Source organism: Megascapheus bottae, chromosome X (assembly GCF_031878675.1).
Source record: "Megascapheus bottae isolate mThoBot1 chromosome X, mThoBot2.hap1, whole genome shotgun sequence".
Classification (NCBI taxonomy): domain Eukaryota; kingdom Metazoa; phylum Chordata; class Mammalia; order Rodentia; family Geomyidae; genus Megascapheus; species Megascapheus bottae.
In genome coordinates, this window is record NC_143547.1 from 66630931 (window position 1) to 66651179 (window position 20249).

Here is a 20249-nt window from a genome sequence, read left to right on the forward strand (position 1 = left end):
CCCTCTTTTTTTACGAAGGATAACATCGCATTAATTACATAAGGGGCAATTAACAATATATTACAATAATTACCAGTGGGCCAATAATGGCTGAGATTAGAGAAGTTGTCCAGGGGGACCAGTTGTACAGCCTTTTATATTATCCTCAGGACCCCTGTCTTTTTGTTGTTGTTGTTGTTGTTGTTGTTGTTGTTGTTGTTGTTGTTTTACTAGTCTCCTCTTGACAGTTGCCAGACTATTTTATTTTAATTTTTTATTACTCCAGCATGGTTTGCTCAAAAGTGACATAGGGTGACACACAAACATCCTTTTTGGGACCAAATAATGTTAAAGTCCGTTTTTCTGGGAATCTGAAAGTCCAAAGTCTTTATACGCTGTCTCCACAGGAGTGATGAATCCAGTAGGTCTTTTTTTTTTTTTACTACTTTTACAGTGGTTGGAGTGCTGAGTATCACAGTGCAGGTACATTTCAGTGCCAGGATACTGGAAACCAGACGATGAACATGTCCACAAATCAACTTGTAAGGCCTGTAAGGACTGCGTCCTTGGGAGATAAAGCTACTCCCATCTGTGAACCATACAAAGTCAGCATCTGGTAGTGGCTGGTCAGTCAAGTCCTCTCTTGTCCCATGGACTTGTGCCAGTATCTTTTAGCAGTCGTGCAACAGGGCCTCCAGGTCTGGATCAGGCAGCAAGGTTGCTGGATTGAGTGTCTGCGGTGCCAGAGATCCTTTTGTTCTTTCTTGCTGCTGATCAGGAACACAAGATTCTGGAAGCATGGCTGTGATATTCTTGTCAGAACACTTTCCTATCCATGGTGCTGCACCTTGCTCTAGCTTGACAATCAATACAGGTTTGGGAACACAGGGCCCTAATGACACTAGGTTGCTGTAGGTCTCCAGCATTACATCTCTGTACAGGGTCCTCTGAGTATTGTCCAGATTCTGCCACTCCTCCCAGCTGAAATTCACAGCTACATCATCAAATGACAACAGCTCCCTAGGTCCAGGAGTGTGCAGATGCCTGGGAAATTTTCTTTCACAGCTCCGGGGGCTAAGTCCAGGTTCTTCTTAAAAAAACTCGGTTTGCCTCCTCAAACACTGTGAGACCAACTGACTGGCCACAGGAACCAGCCGAGCCCCCAATCCCAGTCAGGCTGCTGCTACAGAGCCCACAGTAGCACATAGGGCAGGAAATCCAGGGCCACCAGTCCCAGTGCCACCTGCTGCAGAAGCTGCTTCTCCTTCTGCTGAGTCATGGCCCTCCGGCCTTGCGTTTTCTTGCTACAGGGTGGAGCTGGTGAACTTGTGGGCCAAGGAGCAATGATGAAAGTAGCAGGGGCCAAGCCCCAACTCTCATTCCTCATTCTTGAGAGCAGCTAGGAATCATCACTTCTCTGTCCTTATCCCAGGATTTCCCTGGGCCATCAAGTTTGAATTTGTTGACAGTATTTGATCCTCTTTTAATGCCTCAGCATTTTCCCTAGCTTTATATGTCCCTTTACCATTGTAACTTCTTTCCCCATTCAGTTTCAATTTGATGGATATTTTCCTTGATAGAATATGAGAAGAAATAAAACAGAACTGAAGTGATTGTTGACGTCTCAACCCTTCCCATGTTAGGTATTGATGATGTGTGCAGTGCCTTTTTCATACATAGCCCTTGCAGCTGTAGTGCCTAAGAGACTCTATAACATAGAGATGGTGTCTCCAGATGTTGCCCCTGTCAGTGCCACAGATGTAAAACGAACACTGGAATCCCCTGGTTGAAAAATCATTTTCTCACTGTCATCTGTTTTCATTTTCTAGCTGTACCCAAGCAAAGGCTCTAACCTTTAGCTGGTGATACCATGACGTCGTGTTAAAAGTCCCTCTTTTTTGTTACTAAATGTGGGATTCAAATCAGCTCTCATGGCATTTTAGACTTCCCAACCCTAAGCAAACAGATGTATGTCATACCTGTGAACATCCTAGGGAAGGTGGACCTCCATTTGTTTATATGTCTTTCTATAAGGTCTGATCCAGATGAAAGATGATTTATTTTGTATCATAATTGAGGCATCTTTACCAGAGCTTTATGATTTAACAGCCTTATTTTATTCATTTTTCTTTCTTTTTTGCCCAATACTGAACTTTGTTAGACTTTCATTCTGAAGGAGTCTTCATTGATATTGCATTTCATTTCTCTCTACGTTTTTGGCAGTACTAGGATTTGAACTCAAGACCTTGTGTTTGCTCAGCTTGCATGTTCACTTGGCTTTTTACCGCTTGAGTCATGCACACAGCTCTGCTTTTTGCTGATTATTTTGGAGATAGAGTCTAGTGAACTTTGGGCTTTGAACCATGGTCCTCCAGACCTCAATTTCCAGAGTAGTTAGGATTACATGCACAAGCCTGTGGCACCTAACACTAGTTTATATTTTAATACGTTTTTTAATGTTTTAAATTTACACAGACAAAAGTTACTTTTTAGTATACCATTCTGTGAGTTTCACAAATGAGAGAACTATCACCACAATGCAAAGCGGTTGTTATATCACCTCAATACCTGGCCCTGTGCTGCCCTTTTGAGGTTACTTCCTACATCTACCCCTGATATGTGGCAATCACTAAACTGTACTCTGTCCCTACATTTTGCATATATGTGTTCCTATAAATTTATTGTGTGTGTGTGTGTGTGTGTGTGTGTGTGTGTGTGTGTGTGTAGTGTGTATCATATAAGTGAAATCCTTTTTTTTGGCAGTATGTGTTTTGAACTCAAGGGTTTTGTGTTTATAAGACAAATGCTCTACTGCTTGAACCACATCTACAGCCCTTTTAGTTCTAGTTGTTTTTGAGATAAGGTCTTGGTTTTCACCCAAGTTGCTTTGAACTGTAAGTCCTCCTATTTATGCTACTCGCCATAATTGGGGTGACATGAATATGCCACTTTTTCTGTTGAGTGCTTTCTTAGAGCGCAAGAAGCCCTGGATTGGATTCCTCAGTACCACATAAATGAAAAAATAATTTTAAAAAGAAAAAAGTCATTCTAATGGGTATGTTAATGGTATTTCACTGTAGTTATAATTTGCATTTCCTTAATAATTCAATGATGTAAACATCAGGCCTGAGGCTTGAACTCAGGGCCTGAGTGCTGTTCCTGATCTTTTTCTTTTGCCAGTCCTAGGGCTAGAACTCAGGGCCTAGGTACTGTCCCTGAGCTTCTTTTACTCAAGACTAGCACTCTCCCTCTTGTGCCACAGCACAACTTCTAGCTTTTTCTCTTTATATGGCACTGAGGAATGGAACCCTGAGCTTCATGCATGCTATGCAAGCACTCTACCACTGAGCCACATTTCCAGCCTAAACACCTTTTCTTATGCTTATTTACCAACAGTGTATCCTCTTTGGTAATATGCCTGTTCATATCTTTTTTCTAACTTATAACAGTTTTTTGCTTTTTTTACTGTTGAGTTTTGAGTGTTCTTTTGTTATTCTACATACTTAGTTGATTCTAACATCTGAGATATTTTTGGTATACGGTATAAGGCAGATTGTGTTTCTCTACCTCCTTCCCCCACCACTCCATGTTGTCCTCTTCTTCTTTAACCTTCCTCACCCCATTCCCCTATTTCCTTCCTCCTTCTCCTTCTTCTTTTCTTCTTCTCTGCATATGAAAGTCCAATTGCACCATTTGTTTGAAGGGCTGTCTTCCTCCATTGAATTATTTTTGCATACTTGTAAAAAACCATTTTGGCTTATTTGTGAGTCTATTTCTGGGTTATGTATTCTGTTCTATTGGTTTGTGCCTGCCTTTTCACCAACACCACTCTATTTTCTATACTCTTCACTTACTTTTGTTTTCTCTTGCTGCAGTCCCCAGATGGTGTTACACATTAAATATCCAGGATGGAGAAGCTACATGCTACTCACCAAGGGGAAGAAATTACCAAAGCAGCCTGGGCACACGGTGTGAAATTTCCTGTGACAGAGGCTTTCGGTTGATTGGTCAGAGATCAGTGCAATGCCTGCCAAGCCGTCGTTGGTCTGGAACTGCCTACTGTAGGCGTGAGTTGTACATGTGCATATGCTGATGTATGGGGAAGAGAGAAGACAGACAGTCACTGAGGGTATATAAGTGAAGTCATACAAATCCTTCTTTCAAGTAAAATTGGGAATTTTCCATAGGCCTCCAACAGAGATTTTCCTCATCCTAACCTTCTAATTTATTTTCTCTTACTGTGGTTATTGTCCAAGGGATATAGTAATTTAAGTAGCAACAAACCCTCAGACCCAGGAAAACCAGAAATGCATGTGGGAGGCTAAATCTTGGCTCTGGGGCCTGATGTAGGCCACAGCTTTTTCTGGAGCTCCCAAGGATATATAATCTAAGATTCTTTCCCAATTGTGGTCAGGTGCTAAACTGGCTTCAGCTTTAATAGGTCTTGCCACTGAATCTTATGAAACATCTGGTAGTCTTCATTTTCTTACAAAAGTAAAAAAGAAGGATTCCTGAGGCTAAAATAGGGGCAGGATAATACACACACACACACACACACACACACACACACACACACACACCCCCCAAAACATGTATAGCTTTCAGTTCCCAACTTGTTATTCAAGCTGTGAAGCCTACCTCCTCTTAACAGCTGAACTTTGTCTACCCATTGGTCATGTCCAAATGCTGTTTATAGAGCATGCCTCTGTACAAAGTTCTGTACTAGTCCCTTCTGAAACTTACTTATCAACATACACTGCTTATAGACTAACAGTATAGGAACCCACATGTGTGAACATAAATGTCACCTTAATACATACTTGATACAGGAGTACCACTCACTCACAGGGAAAGGAGAAGATGCTATGGAAAAAAGAAGCCTGATAGAAAGATAGAAGTTACCACAATGCTCTGGGTGACTATCATTATGTTGTTTTAGAATTTACAACACTTGCAAAGTGTTATAATTCCAAATTAATTAATTAGTTTGTTTGTTTGTTTGTTTGTTTTGTGGGTCATGAGGCTTAAATTCGGCCTGGGTGCTGTCCCTGAGCTCTTCAGCTCAAGGCTACCACCCTACCCTTGACCCAAAACCCACTTCCCATTTTTCTAGAGGTTAATTGGAGGTAAGAGTCTCAGGTCCTTTTGTACCCAGGCTGGCTTTGAACCTTGACCCTCAGATCTCATCCTCCTGAATAGCTAGGATTACAGGCATTAGCCACAGAACCCCACAGGGACAGCCCTGAGCTGTCCCTGAGAACCATACTTCCACTTCTGGTTTGGGGGTAGTTAATTGGAGATAAGACTCACGGACATTTCTGCCTCTCCTAGCCTCAAATTGTAATTCTCAGATCTTTGCCTCCTGAGTGGCCAGGATTACAGGCATAAGCTAATAGAGTCCTTTGAAGAGACAAATCTTTTTTCTTGGTTCTGATTTCAAGGTATTAATTTTTGCATAGGTCTTCCATAACAGGTACTGAAAAACACAAAGGCAATAAGCTTTGATTCTAGTTAGCCAAGAAATTAAATGAACAAAGCTCATAGAGAGTCTTTATCAAAACTCCAACACTTGAACTTTATGTATAATTAGAGCCTAGATGGCCTAAAAAATATGGCCTATTTCTATCAACTATCTCAAACAAGACTTTGGCAAGTATGAGTCACAAATAATTTATGGTGGCAGTCACTGGCATATTTGTTTTCTAAAGTACCCAGATTGCTCCTTTGTCAAATACTATCTGGCTCTCCAAGGATTAGCCTGACACGTACTGTCACATGAACAGATAGCCAGCCTCCTCTGGCATGTAAGTGACCTCACCCAAGAAATGTCTGTGCAAGCTCTAAGGTAATACTCAGTTTTGAATATGCTCGAGTTTAGATAGCATCTGAGGAGCAAGAGAAGAAAATGAGCTGGAAGCTGGTGGCTAATGCCTGTGATTCTAGCTACTCTCAGGAGGCTGAGATCTGAGGGTGGCAGTCCAAAGGTTTTATCTTCAATTAATCGCCTAAAAGACAGAAGTGGAGTTGTGACTCAGGTAGTAGAGCAAAACTGCTCAGGGACAGTGCCCAAGCACTGAGTTCAGTTTTATTTTTTTATTTTTTATTTTTGCCAGTCCTGGGCTTGAGCTCAGGGCCTGAGCACTGTCCTTGGACTTTCTCAAGGCTAGAGCTCTACCACTTGAGCCTCAGCACCATTTCCAGCTTTTGTCTATGTATGTGGTACATAGTTCAGTTTTAATTTGTCCAAGAGAGGGAGGGGAAGGTAGGGAGGAAAGGAGGGAGGGAGGGGGAAGCTGGAGAAAGAGGGGGAGTGAGAAGAGAAGTGAGAGGGGGGGAGGGAGAGAGAGAGAGAGACACAGAGACAGAGACAGAGAGAGAGACAGAGAGAGATACAGAGAGAGAGAGAGTTGGAAGGAGTGAGGGAGGGGGGAGGGAGGGAGGGAGAGGCTAATTGCTGAGGCACAACAACCTTAAGAGGTATCCACAAAAGCACTGAAACACTGAAAGAGGAAACAACTTCTTCAAGCTATCAAACAAATCGAGATAGAGTTAGCATGCAAACTGAGGTCTGATGTTTATGTACTTGGACAAGAAATTCACTTTTCTGAGACCTCCCCTTCCCCCCCCCCACTTCAGAATATGAAAATAAAAAGAATAAAAGATGGAAAGACAGTTAGGTACAAAAATATATGGGCAGTTGCAGTTGAATTTCTGTACTTTCAACTCTCTGATACGGTTCTTCCTGTGCTAGATGTCCAGCTACTATCACAGGGCCACTGAGCTTGCCACTTGATTCTCTCGCAGAGATGAGATGCTATGCGCTGCCATTCATCACTAGCGGCACCTACACTTGCACAAATGGGGTGCTTCTTGACTCCCGCTGTGACTACAGCTGTTCCAGTGGCTACCACCTGGAAGGTGACCGCAGTCGAATCTGTATGGAAGATGGACGATGGAGTGGAGGCGAGCCTGTATGTGTAGGTAAATGCTGCTTGCTTCCAGTTGTCCTGTTGCACAGAGTTACCCCAACATGATGTCTACGAAAGATGTGGCATATTAATTGCAGAAAACTTTCTTAATTTCTAAGGGGATGGCAGTGAGGTCTCAATAAGTATTTCCCAGGAAATACTCCCAGGTTTCTTTGAAACTCTCAATTTAACTATCCAGTGTTTTGTGTTATTTCTTCAGTGAATTCCCTCTAAAAGAACATGGGGACCCCCAAATCAACAGTTGATTTTTCATTTTTATTTATTTATTTATTTTTTGCCAGTCCTGGGCTTGAGCTCAGGGCTTGAGCACTGTCCTTGGACTTTCTCAAGGCTAGAGCTCTACCACTTGAGCCTCAGCACCACTTCCAGCTTTTTGCTATGTATGTGGGGTACCAAGGAATCGAACCCAGGTCTTTGTGCATGCTAGGCAAGCACTCTACCACTAGGCCAAACTCCCGGCACCCTGATTTTTCATTTTTAAAGACATAGATCCTCCCAAGATTCGTTGTCCCCACTCACGTGAGAAGATGGCAGAGCCAGAGAAACTGACTGCTCGAGTGTACTGGGACCCACCCTTAGTGAAAGATTCAGCAGATGGTACCATCACCAGGTAAGTTTGAGTGGCACATGCCTCTCGGCCCCACTACCTCCTTCCTTGTCTCTTAGGCAGCCCACACTGAAAGTGCACTGTCCAGGGCTACAGGGACAAAGTGCCTCAGACCTCAGTTGTAAGAGTCTTTTTCCTCAGTAGAGATTTCACTCTTCTCTCATTCAGGGTGACCCTGCGAGGCCCTGAGCCTGGTTCTCATTTTCCTGAAGGAGATCATGTAATTCGTTATACCGCCTACGACCGTGCCTACAATCGAGCCAGCTGCAAATTCATTGTGAAAGTACAAGGTCAGAAAGAATTCTTCATTTTTCTCATTGTTCATTTTTCCTCTCTATCCTCACCTTCTAGAAGCTCACCAAAACCCTGTCCTCTCTATAAGTGAAACATGTACAAACACATACCTCCTTTATATTGTGAGATGGAAAAAGAAGTTCATGAAACAGGCTCATTTAGGAAGTCTGTAGAGCATGTTCATGCATATGTCACAGAAGCCCTGGCTTGCCAATGAGGCTTTCTTAGTCTCCTGACATTAGATACATTGACAAAGAGACTCTATCTATTTCTTCTGGGCCTTTAAATGTTCAAATCTAATTAGTCTTTGTTCTCAACCATTCCCCCCGGGCTAAAATGGAAGGTGCTGGCTGCCTTCTTCCCCTTTGCCTTATGTCACATCCTTTTGTTTTGCTTTTCTTATTATAAAAATAACTCATGTATATTGCTAGTCATTTGAAAAATAAATATATTTAAGAGAAAAGATTAAGTACCCCATTTTCTAGATGCAATTACTCTTAACCTTTCAATGTTTTCCTTCCAGTCTTTTCTCTATGCATACTTAAAAACATATTGCTAATGCTACTGATGTTGGTGATGTTAAATTTAATGGTTCTTAGAGCACATGTCCATTAAAATTATTTTTATGTATAATAGCATATGGCTGTAAATCTAGGTAGGTCGAAAGCATATATATGAGAATTGAAGTCTAAGGTCTACTCTAGGAAAAAAAAAATCACAAGACACTACCTAAAATGTAACTAGGCAATCTGGCCACCAGTGAGTTATGCCAGTAATTCTAGCTACTCAAGAGGCTGAGATCTGAGGATCAAAGTTCGAAGTCAGACCGGGCAGAAGTCCTCGTGAGACTCCTATCGCCAATTATCCACTCACAAACTGAAAGTGGCACAGGGCTCAAGTGGTAGCACTCTTGCCTGATCACAAAGAGGCTCAGGGACAGGGCCCAGGCCCTGACTTCAAATCCCACAACAGACAAAAATAACTAAGCCAAAAGTGATTTAAGTGTCAGAGAGCATGTCCAGCAAGCATGAGGCCCTGACCTAAAATCCTGGTACTACCACAAATAAATAGTTGAGATTATACAGTATATTCAACCATACATCAACTATATTCACCTTTAATTAAAATTTAAGTAATTTGTGCATATCCTTTGAAAATTCTTCAGAAAAAAATTTCTTTTTCTTTTTTGCCAGTCCTGAGACTTGCTCTCAGGGCCTGAGTACTGTCCTTGAGCTTTCTCAGGCCCTAGCCCTACCAGTTGAGCCATAGCACCACTTCTGTCTTTTTTTGTGTATTTGGTATCGAGGAATCAAACCCAGGGCTTAATGCATGCTAGGCAAGCACTCTTCCACTAGGTCACGTTCCCAGCTCCTCTTCAGAAAAATTTTAATGCCAGCATATCATTCTACTCTAAGACTATGTCAAGATTTGCTTCATTCTTCTGATTATGTATATTTAAGACTCCTATTACTCATTTAAAATATGAAAAATGATTCTGACTGGGTGCTGGTAGCTCATGCCATGCCTGTAATCCCAGTTATGTTTGAGTCTGAGATTGAGAGGATCATTTTTCCAGGTCATCCCATGGGGAAAGATTTATGAAACTCCATCTCAGTGGAAAAAACTGACCATTGTGTTTTATTGCCTATCATTCCTATCTATGATGGGAAATAGGTGAGTCATGGTCCAGAGATGCCCAGGCAAAAAGTGAGACCTTATCTCAAAAATATCAAGAGCAGTAAAGGACTGGAGAGTGGTAGAGTGCCTGTACCAAATTTAAGAATATGAGTTTAAATGCCAATACCACACACAAAAAGTAATTCTGGCTAGGGGTAGTGATGCATTCATGCCTGTATCCTAGCACCTGGGAGTCTGGAGCAGGAGGATCATAAGTTCAAAGTCAGCCTGGGTTGTATTGTAAGTTTTGAGCCACACTGAGCTTCATAGTAAAATCCTATATAAGCATAAAATATTTTTTGCCAGTCTAGGCTTGAACTCAGAGCCTGATCACTGTCCTTGGGTTTTTTCCTCAAAGCTAGTGCTCTACCATTTGAGTCACAGAACCACTTCCAGCTTTTTGACGTATGTGGCACCGAGGAATTGAACCCGGGTCTTCATGCTTGCTAGGCAAGCACTCTACCACTAGGCCAAATTCCCAGCAATGTAAAATAAGTTTATAAGGTGGCAGTCATTACACAGGGAGTCCATAAATTCTGAAAAAAGAAATGACAATATTTTCTTTTAAGGATTTATAGTCTTTTAATGATGTATATGATTGTTCACTCGTGTTTCCAGATTTTATGAACCTCTATCTGCAATTCAAATTTAATTTCTTAGGAGAGGAAAAATGTTTGTCATTAGCCATCAGAAAAATAGAAAAAGGATAAGAGCTGGTGTCTCATACTTATTATCCTAGCTATACAGGAAGTTGGTGTCTGAGGATCAAGGTTCAAAGCCAATCCAGACATGAAAGCCTGTGCGACTCTTATCTCCAATTAACCACCAGAAAACTGGGAAGTCAGAGCTTGAGTCTGGTGCCTTAGATCATTCGGCCATCCTGACACATCAACTACCAGAAAACTGGATGTGGCATTGTGGATCAAAGTGTTAGAGCGGTAGCCTTGAGGTGAAGAGCTCAGGGACAGCACCCAGGCCCAGAGTTCAAGTCCCACAACCGACCAAAAAAAAGAAAAAGGAAGAAAGAAAAACAGAGAAGGTGTTCACGCTGATCACCCCAAGACTCCTGTTCTAGAAAGCCCAAAATGTGCACCTATTTAGCATTCTCCTGCTGATAAGAGATACTGTAAACCCTAACTTGAGCTCCTCCCTGACAGTGAGACGCTGCCCCATTCTAAAACCACCACAGCATGGCTACCTCACCTGCACCTCAGCAGGAAACAACTATGGGGCCACGTGTGAATACTACTGTGATGGTGGTTATGAGCGGCAAGGGACCCCTTCTCGTGTGTGCCAGTCCAGTCGCCAGTGGTCAGGATCACCACCTATCTGTACTCGTGAGTGAAACCAGGGAATGGGGATGGTAGCCATGTTGATCAAACATACTTTGGATTATCCTCCTCATGACACAGGTGCCTAATAGCAATGTGCATGATATGGGAATGGGGACCCTAAGAAAGAATCTATTTTAAGAGTCAACATTCCTCCCAGAAAACACTCCTACTCCCAGAACAAGGTCTTAAATATCTCTAAGTTTCTTTCAAGAACCACATCCAACCACCCCAGAAAGGGATAAACAATTGGAAGGGTTAACCTAGAAGATTACAATGCAAGATGTTAGGTTATCCTAGTAGGGTAAAGGAGACAGGCATACTCTGACTGGCCATCTGTTTCTACCATAGCTATGAAGATCAATGTCAATGTCAATTCGGCTGCTGGCCTTCTGGATCAGTTCTATGAGAAACAGCGACTCCTCATTATCTCAGCTCCTGATGCTTCAAACCGATATTATAAAATGCAGATTTCTATGTTGCAGGTGAGCTTCACTCCCCTTATGAAGGTTTAGCTCCGAGTCTTCCCAAATGAAATGGTTGCTCTCTCTGCTATTCAAACCCTGTTTGTTTGAGGTAACAGGAGTGAGTAGTATTTGATCGGTTTTGCCATAAACATATTTAGCACATTGTTCAAAACTGCTATTTGTTTGTTTAGTGAAAGTCAATAAGGCTGTTGGAATAGTAGACTTGCACAGGACTGAATGGGGAGCTGGCCCTCTGGAGAGACTCGTAAGGCAGTTGTGCTTATATATAAATGCTAGAAATTAGCTACCTTTGCATTTTCAAGGAAGAATAGAATTAATACACTCTTCTACAAATAAATGCTGTACAAGTACTAGTACTGATCTAGATGCATTGTATATGTTCATCTAATTCTCACAGCCACCCTATGAGAAAGATACTCTTTACAATCCCCTCTTCCTAAGCAAGGAAACTAAGGCATAAATGGATTGTTTTGCCCAAGGTCACTAGCTAATAAATAGTAGAGCAGAGCTAGAACTGAACTCAGGCAGGATGATTCCTGGGCCTTTGCTAACTACTACCAGTAGTAGAAGTTACTGATAACCAAGTAAAATGAGAAAGTTGTATGATGATTTTTAAGATATTAAAAATATCTAGCCCAAACTACTGGTGAAGGAGGGAGAGAAGAGTATGACAGAATAAATATAAGCATGCGCACTGATGAAAAGAGAAGACTAGATTGATGAAAACAATCAGGATGTGCTGACAGAACTAAAAGGAAGAGCTCTAAGCAGCTGCCAGGGGCTGGATACCCACAACATTAAGAGAAAGCTACTTGGCCAGGGAGTAGGTGGGTTGTGATGGTTAAAGGTTGAATCACACAAGTTACCAAAACAGAGTTCAGTGGTCTGGGATCAAAAACTGTCTTGTTCCTTTAGGAATGAAAAACAAAGTAAAAGAAAAAGCAAACTAAACAGCTTAGTTGAACCAGAAGCATAGACAAGTACAAGAGTCTGACTCTGAGTATCAGAACTGGAGAAAAGGATAAAATTAAACCAAATAGGATGCTGCCTCTCTTTTTTGTCAGTTGTGGGGCTTGAACTCTGGGCACTGTCCTTGAGTTCTTCAGCTGAAGGCTACTGCCATACCCCTTGTGCCACAGCACCACTTCTGTTTTCTGGTGTTTAATTGGATATAAGAGTCTCACAGACTTTAGTGCCCAAGCTGGCTTTTAACCATGATCCTCAGCTCTCAGCCTGCTCTGAGTAGCTAGGATTATAGGCATGAGCCACTAGCACCTGGCTTAATGCCTCTTTTTTAATTTAAATTTTATTGTAAAGGTGATATACAGAGGGGATACAGTTCATAAGTCAGGTAATGAGTACATTTTTTGAACAGTATCACCTCCTTATTTAATGCCCTTTAAGCCTTGACCTAGCCAAACTTGGTGGAACATGCTAGGAATTCTAGCACTTGGAAGCTGAGGTAGAAAGATCTCAAGTTTGAGAATAACACAGGTTACACAGGAAGACGATGTCACAAAAATGTTTAAACAAATGATAAATAAATCTCACTCTGGTAAATGGATAATAAGATGCCCTGCAAGACAAGGCCGGACAAAGACTTAAGGAAAGGAGGGTCACAGAGCATGTTGCCCAGCTCAAGGAAACAAGTGGTAAAAAGAGAGGCTGTTGGCCTAGTGGTAGAGTGCTTGCCTAGCATGCACGAAGACCCAGGTTCGATTCCTCAGTACCACATACATAGAAAAAAAAAAGTCAGAAGTGATGCTGAGGCTCAAGTGGGAGAGCTCTAGCTTTGAGAAAACCCAAGGACAAAGCTCAGGCCCTGAGCCCAAGCTCAGGACTGGCAAAAAAAAAAGAGAGGCTGTGGGATTTTGTTTGTTTTTGCTCAAGGCTAGCACTATACTATTTGAGCCACAGCTCCACTACTTGTTTTTTGGTGTTTAATTGGAGATAATGTCTCATGGACTTTCTGTCCAGGATGGCTTCAAAGTGTGATCCTTAGATACCAGCCTACTGAGTAGCTAAGATTTCAGGCATGAATCACCAGCATGATGCCCTGGTACAGTTTGAAGGAAGCCTAGAGATTGAGAGGAGGCCCTGGAAATATAGCCTCACTTCCAATTGCATAATTGTGTTGCTTTCTTTCCTACAGAATAAGAATAACAGTATAACCTTGAGAGAGTTGTTACAAAAATTAGATTCTTTCTACAAAGTATTGGCTATGTTTCAATAGACAAGGAACAATAACCATCATCATTATATCACAATAACCATCTATTAAAAATTTATGCAATTTAGGGGCCGGGAATTTGGCCTAGTGATAGAGTGCTTGCCTAGGTTCAATTCCTCAGTACCATATACAGAGAAAAAAGCCAGAAGTGGTGCAGAGGCTCAAGTGGTAGAGCTCTAGCCTTGAGAAAGTCCAAGGACAGTGCCCACACCCTGAGCTCAAGCCCAGGACTGGAAAAAAAAACATGCATTTTAAAACCTATGCAGATTTGTGTAATGATTATTTTTCTACAAAACTGGAATTAAATTTCTGTTCATTTTTTGCCAATCCTGGGGCTTGAACTAAGGGCCTGAATACTGTCCCTGGGCTTTCCTAAAGGTTAATGCTCTACCATTTGAGCCACAGAACCACTTATTCCTTTTACTGTGCATGTAGTACTAAGGAATTGAACCCAGGGTTTCATGCATGCTAAGCAATCACTCTACCACAAGGCCATGCTCCCACCCCCTAACTCATCTTTAGTTTTGTTTTTTTTTGCCAGTCCTAGGGCTTGAATTCAGGGCTTGGGCAATGTCCTTGAGCACTTTTGCTCAAAGCTAGTGCTGTATCACTTGAGCCACAACACTGCTTCCGGATTTTTCTGTGTATATGGTACTGAGACTCAAACTCAGGGCTTTGTGCATGCTAGACAAGCACTCTAACACTAGGCCACACTCCCCACACTCCCAGCCCAAATTTTTCTTCTTCACATGGTGTAGCTGTTTTTATATACTTCAGTAGAAGGAAGGAAGCACTTAGGGCAATTGCTTCAGGAATGACATAGGGCAAAGTTTATATAGGCTCCAAAGCAAGTGCAGAATTAATCCTGGGATTGTGGGAAGATTGCAGAAGCCCCTCTTCCTATACTGCCTCATGTGGTCCCAAGAACAGAGTCAAGTAGCTTTAGAATTGATTGCAAAGGGCTAGTCTATTAAATATTCTCTCCTTAGTTGATAGGGAAGAGGGGAAAACGGGTGGGGGGTGTGGGGGGGAGGGTAATGGGTACCAAGACATGTGAAAGGGTATCAATGTATGTGAATTAATGCACCTTCTATCTGGCAAATATCATGTAACCCTTTTACTAATTACAATAAAAAATAAATAAATATTCTCTCCTTGTCCCAGCAATCGATCTGTGGACTGGACCTGCGGCATGTGACCCTCATCGAGCTGGTGGGACAGCCACCTCAGGAAGTGGGACGTATCCGTGAGCAACAGTTGTCAGCCAGCATCATCGAGGAGCTCAGGTCCAAGTGGGAAACTGCAGGACAGGGAAGGGCAGGTGCCATAAGCAGGACTCTGATGATCAGGGGTCATTGGCAGAATTGACAAGAGATCACTCTTGGGGTGGGGGGGCAGGGGCATTTCTTGAGGTATTAGGATTTAATTAGGTAGAACCAGAGAGTGATTCTTTTTTTTTTTTGCCGGTCCTGGGCTTGAGCTCAGGGCCTGAGCACTGTCCTTGGACTTTCTCAAGGCTAGAACTCTACCACTTGAGCCTCAGCACCACTTCTGGCTTTTTCTATATATGTGGTACCAAGGAATCGAACCCGGGTCTTCATGCATGCTAGGCAAGCACTTTAACCACTAGGCCAAACTCCCGGCCCAGAGAGTGATTCTTAATCCTAGTTGTGGATGAGAAGAAAATGGAGGTTTGAAATACAGATTACCAGGCTCCACCTCAAACACTTGTGATGCCTTTGAAGTATAGCTAAGGCTGAGACCAAACCAGCTGACCCCGTAAATCTCAGATTCTCTTTCCTCATGGTTTTATCTTGTTACCTTCAGTTCCCCAAGGAGCAAAATACAACTTCAGGCACTGAAATCTGAATCCTATATATCTCACCTTGGAGAAAGAAGGTTACAAGTAACAGTTGGTAGACATTAACCTTTTTATTATCCATTACTGGACTTTAAATACTTCCATGTATACTCATGGCCAGGTACGCCATCCATGCCTTCTATTGTAGAAACAATATATCTGCCTGAAGGTCAGTCTTAGTAGGAATGGAAGGATTGAGGCCCGGTTAGAGACTAGAAACATTCGTAGGAAGAAGACTTGTGGCTACATTGAAGAATTAACCAGGTGGTATTTATCAGCCACAGAGCTGTCATGTTTGATGTGGATACAGGTCCTAGTGCCTTTGAGGGATACTCCCCAGAGTCAGTTCAAAGGTGCAAATGACCGAAGCACAGCCTGGTAAAAACTAGTTGCTCCAGCTAGAATGAGGAAAGAAAGCCTTTGCACACAGAAGTTGGCAAGACTAGTTTGAACAGAAAATAAACAAAACAATAACAACAACAACAAAAAAAACAAATACTGGAGAGGATAAGGACATGGGAAGGGCCAGGAAAGGACTCCGTAAGTGGCGCTGGGGAAGGTCAGAGGGTAATAGAGCCCTGTGGAATTAATGTCCAGATAAGGTCTCATGCCTTCCTGCTCTGATCTTTCTAGGCAATTTCAGCGCCTCACTCGCTCCTACTTCAACATGGTTTTGATTGACAAGCAAGGTATTGATCGGGAACGCTACATGGAACCTGTCACCCCGGAAGAAATCTTCACATTCATCGATGACTACTTGCTAAGCAATCAGGAGTTGACCCAGCGCAAGGAACAAAGGGATGTATGCGAGTGAGCTTGAGCTAGGACATGGTTGAGGACATTACCCCTACCCATGTTAGCTGAATCTACCCATGTTAGCTTAATAAAAGGAGGAAATGGTTTATCACTACTCTAAGGACAGGATTCTGGGATGGTTGAAGTTTGCCAATCCGGGGACATTTGTGATACTATTTAAGAGCTGTGTAATGGTTTCCCTAAATAAGTCTCTGCTTCAGGAAGCACTAGAGGAGCATCAGAAGCTAGGTATGGACTAAAGACAGGCCCTGAGCATCAGATTGGAGGTAGAGGTCTTCCTGTCATAACCTGGTCCTCTGCCCAGTGCTCTACTCCTAAATCCTAAATACATTCATTTAGTGGCTGTTTTTTGAAATGGTTCCCTACTTCAAGGGGACAGCAGAGGGCAGCACCATCCCAATAGACAGTCAGGACAACTTAACCAAGTATAAGTGGACTTTTCCTTTAGGTTAATTATATCAGAGGCCCAGAAGGTGTGGCAGAGATCTACAAAACATCCTTGAACTTGCTTGACATTTCCCCTTTGGAGGCATTGGGCTAAAAATATAAACCACTCCTGTATTCAAGAGTTAGAAATATATTGCAACAGAAGGGAGTTTGAAAGAAAACAATCTAATAAAAAAAGAACCGTTTCTCTTGGCCCCTCCAGCCAGCTCATGGGCAAATACTGCCTACTGTGTCCTCCAGTCTCCAGAGCAAAAGGTCGATAGTGCTGTCTGCTCATTAGAGGAACCCTGTAGCCTGAGAGCTGGAGTACCACTTGAGATAACAGGAAAAGAAAACAGACTTGGTCATATACTGACTTCCTAGGATAGCCTCTTTAAGAGATGAGCGAGCATAGAAAGAGTGGGAACTACAGCAGTAAAAACACAAGTGTTCAGAAGCAAGTGTGAAAATGTGAAAGTAAATTTGAGGTGGGGCCTTTAGAAAGGAGAGATACACAGAACCCCTTCCTCTTTTGTCCTCCCTCCCCCTAACCATTTCTCTTTCCTTTCCTCCCATCTTCCTTCCTTCCTTCTTTTCTTCCTACCTCCTTTCTTTTCTTTTTTTGTCCTGTCTGCTTTTTTCTCTAGTTCCTTCCTTTTTTGTTAAAAATGAAATGTAGGTCCTTGTACATGCTAAGCACTACCGTTGAACTCTACCTCCAGTTCCAGATTCTTGTTCTTAATTTCAGTCCCACTCAGTAGTGTCAGTATTTCAAAGAAAAGTGCTCCTCCCTGGTTACAGAGAACCTACGTTTGGAGTGACCAAATCTAGAGTTAAGACTTCAGATTTTTCCAAGGGATCACCAGTGGAAAACTAGAGGGGTCAGAAAACAGGATGAGTGCTAATAATGCTTGAATGCTTACTAGGTGTCAGAGGCCTTCGTAAACACTCTAGATCTGTCTCTGAAGTCTTCAGAAGAAACTCTTAAGGTAAATTACTATTATTAACTCACTTTTACAGTCAGGCTTCAGAGTAAAAGGCCTTCAACATTTTGCTGTCTCATTTTTCTGCTTCCCATTTAAAGATAGCCAAAGGCTCTAAACTCACCTTGAAAGGGGGTCTATCTTCTGTAATCCTACTGAGATATAAGAATCAGACTCAAAAGGAAACAGGAAGTAAAAGGCTCTCAACCCAGAGTGATGGGGGATAAATAATAAACACAGAACACATGGGGTTAGCAGTGAGACAGAGAGAAGCTATTTTCACTGAAAGTTTATTGAAAATCTCAGTTTTAAGATATGAACTGAAAAGTATATGGTTTCAGGGTAGAATGAGACCTGAAAGAAATGATCAAACTTAGAGGGAAAGACTCCCTTCTTCAAGTCCCCTCCAGGGAAATACAGAAGCTTTTAAAGACTAAAGGCAATTTGTGTGCAGAAGGCAAATTACAGAGGGTTCATGTGGGAAATTTCTGGTCCAACACAATCTATGGTTCCAATGATGAACATTGCCTATGGGGAAAGGCAAATGTCCTTCCTTGTCTATCTCACTAACACTTCAAGTGGCAAGCCAGGACATGCCAAAAGCCTAAAAGATAACACAGATGGGCCACTACTTCCTGACCAAAGTTCCCACCCAGAATTGATTCCTCCAGCTTAAAAAAACAGAGGAACTTTTGATTCATAGTAATCAAGAGAAGTCAATTTTGCTTTTTTATGTTTTACTTAAGAAAGTTTAGTTTGGGGCCGGGAGTTTGGCCGAGTGGTTAAAGTGCTTGCCTAGCATGCATGAAGACCCGGGTTCAATTCCTTGGTACCACATACATAGAAAAAAGCTGGAAGTGGTGCTGAGGCTCAAGTGGTAGATCTCTAGCCTTGAGAAAGTCCAAGGACATTGCTCAGGTCCTGAGCTCAAGCCCAGGACTGGCAAAAAAAAGAGAAAGTTTAGTTTGTACATTATGACTCCAAGAAATCCTAATTACTAGTCAGCTCCAGTGGCTTCTGCATATACTCTTAGCTACTCAGGAGGCTGAGATTTGAGATTCACAGCTCGAAGCCAGCTATGGAAAATACATAAAACTATTTTCTCCAATTAAACAGCAAAAAGCTAGAACTAGAGGCACAGCTCAAGTGGTAGAGCATTAGCCATGTGCAGAAAAGTCAAGACAGGTGTTAAGGCCTTTAGCTCAAGCTCTAGTACTGACACCAATGAAAGAAAAGAAAAGCCCTAATTCCTAAAGCAAGGAAAGCAGGGGCAAAGTCAAACCCACATCAAACCCACCAATATGGTTAACATGATTCTCCTCCATTCCTTCCATCCTCCACTTTTTAGCCTTCTCCTTTTTTATAATTTTTATTGTGATTAATAGAAGGGTTACATTATATTCACCAAATAGAAGGTGTATAACTTCACAAACATTGATACCCTTTCTCATGACATGGTCCCCATTTCCCTCTCACCCTCCCCTCACTTATCTTGATTTCCCCCCTTCCCTATCCAATTTCAAATAACCAATTAAGCACATATAAAATATATCAAATAACAAGGTGAAATATTGTAACAATATGAGATAACCAAGGGATGGCAAAAGAGATGAAAGATAACATAGTACATTAAGGACAACAGTCACTCATTATATGAGCCTTCTCCTCTTTTCCTTCAGCAGCCTTCCCCTTTCTACATATACAAACACATTCTGTACAACTAAGTTGGCTAGATAATGCCAAAGCATTCTGATTGTCCTACTGTGTAAAAATAAAGCCATTTTTCTAAGGTATTTTAGAAGGGGAAAATCATCCTTTCTTTTGTCTTTTTGCCCATAATAGGCGTGTCCATGTAGATGGGAGTGTCAGTGTGGTCCAACTGACACAGAGCCTGATTCAAATCCCAAATCTGTCACAGGGCAGTGGGCTTGTGTAAGAAGGGAAGATTTCTTACTGCATAATATGGTTGGAGAGTTTAAGGAAGTAATATATAAAACTTTGCACATAGAAAGCATTATATATATGTATGTATTAATGTCCTTGTGCACAAGGGGTCAAGAATAACTTGGGCTATATATAAAACTCCATCCAGAGCCTTATTTAAAAGATGGGTTCATTCGAATCTGTGTTATTCAGCTCTCAAAATTAATAGTACAAGTGGAGAGAAAATTCTCCCTCTGTTAGCAACAGAAGCATCCAGAAAGGACTTATAGTATGCAATGGCTTCCTTGCCTCCAGCGCCAATATCTCTCTGTCCCCTCCCATAAGGGGGGGGGGGTGGGAGAGAATCAACAAAGCTAAAGACTAGCTTCTCTTAGTGCTTGGGAAGGAAACAGCAGTGCCAATTGATACCAGACAAGCATGACAAGGGATCTGAGCTCAGCCTGGGAGTCAGCAGCAATATGGGTTCAACACAAATTGTCTTCAAGTCAGCACAAGATGGTTTGGTAAGGGCATTTATCACTCTGGTTCTTCTTCTTTGAGACAAGCAGCACATGTCCTGACATGTCAAGTCAGGACATTAGAGAAAAAAAGTAACTTACAAAAACATATATTTCACAAATGAGA

At 42.0% G+C, this 20249-nt stretch overlaps 1 protein-coding gene across 1 annotated transcript in view; it reads left to right on the forward strand.

Moving 5' to 3' along the window:
* Positions 1-19644, forward strand: part of Srpx2 (sushi repeat containing protein X-linked 2) — a 31634-nt gene extending 11990 nt beyond the window's left edge. Inside the window, exons 3-10 of the mRNA XM_090326040.1 lie at positions 3855-4046; positions 6784-6960; positions 7452-7578; positions 7744-7865; positions 10704-10883; positions 11229-11362; positions 14760-14881; positions 16090-19644. Of these exons, the coding sequence (XP_090182166.1) occupies positions 3855-4046; positions 6784-6960; positions 7452-7578; positions 7744-7865; positions 10704-10883; positions 11229-11362; positions 14760-14881; positions 16090-16270 (1235 nt within the window). The 3' untranslated portion in view covers positions 16271-19644. The remainder of the gene's footprint in view (positions 1-3854; positions 4047-6783; positions 6961-7451; positions 7579-7743; positions 7866-10703; positions 10884-11228; positions 11363-14759; positions 14882-16089) is intronic.
* Positions 19645-20249: the final 605 nt, after the last annotated feature.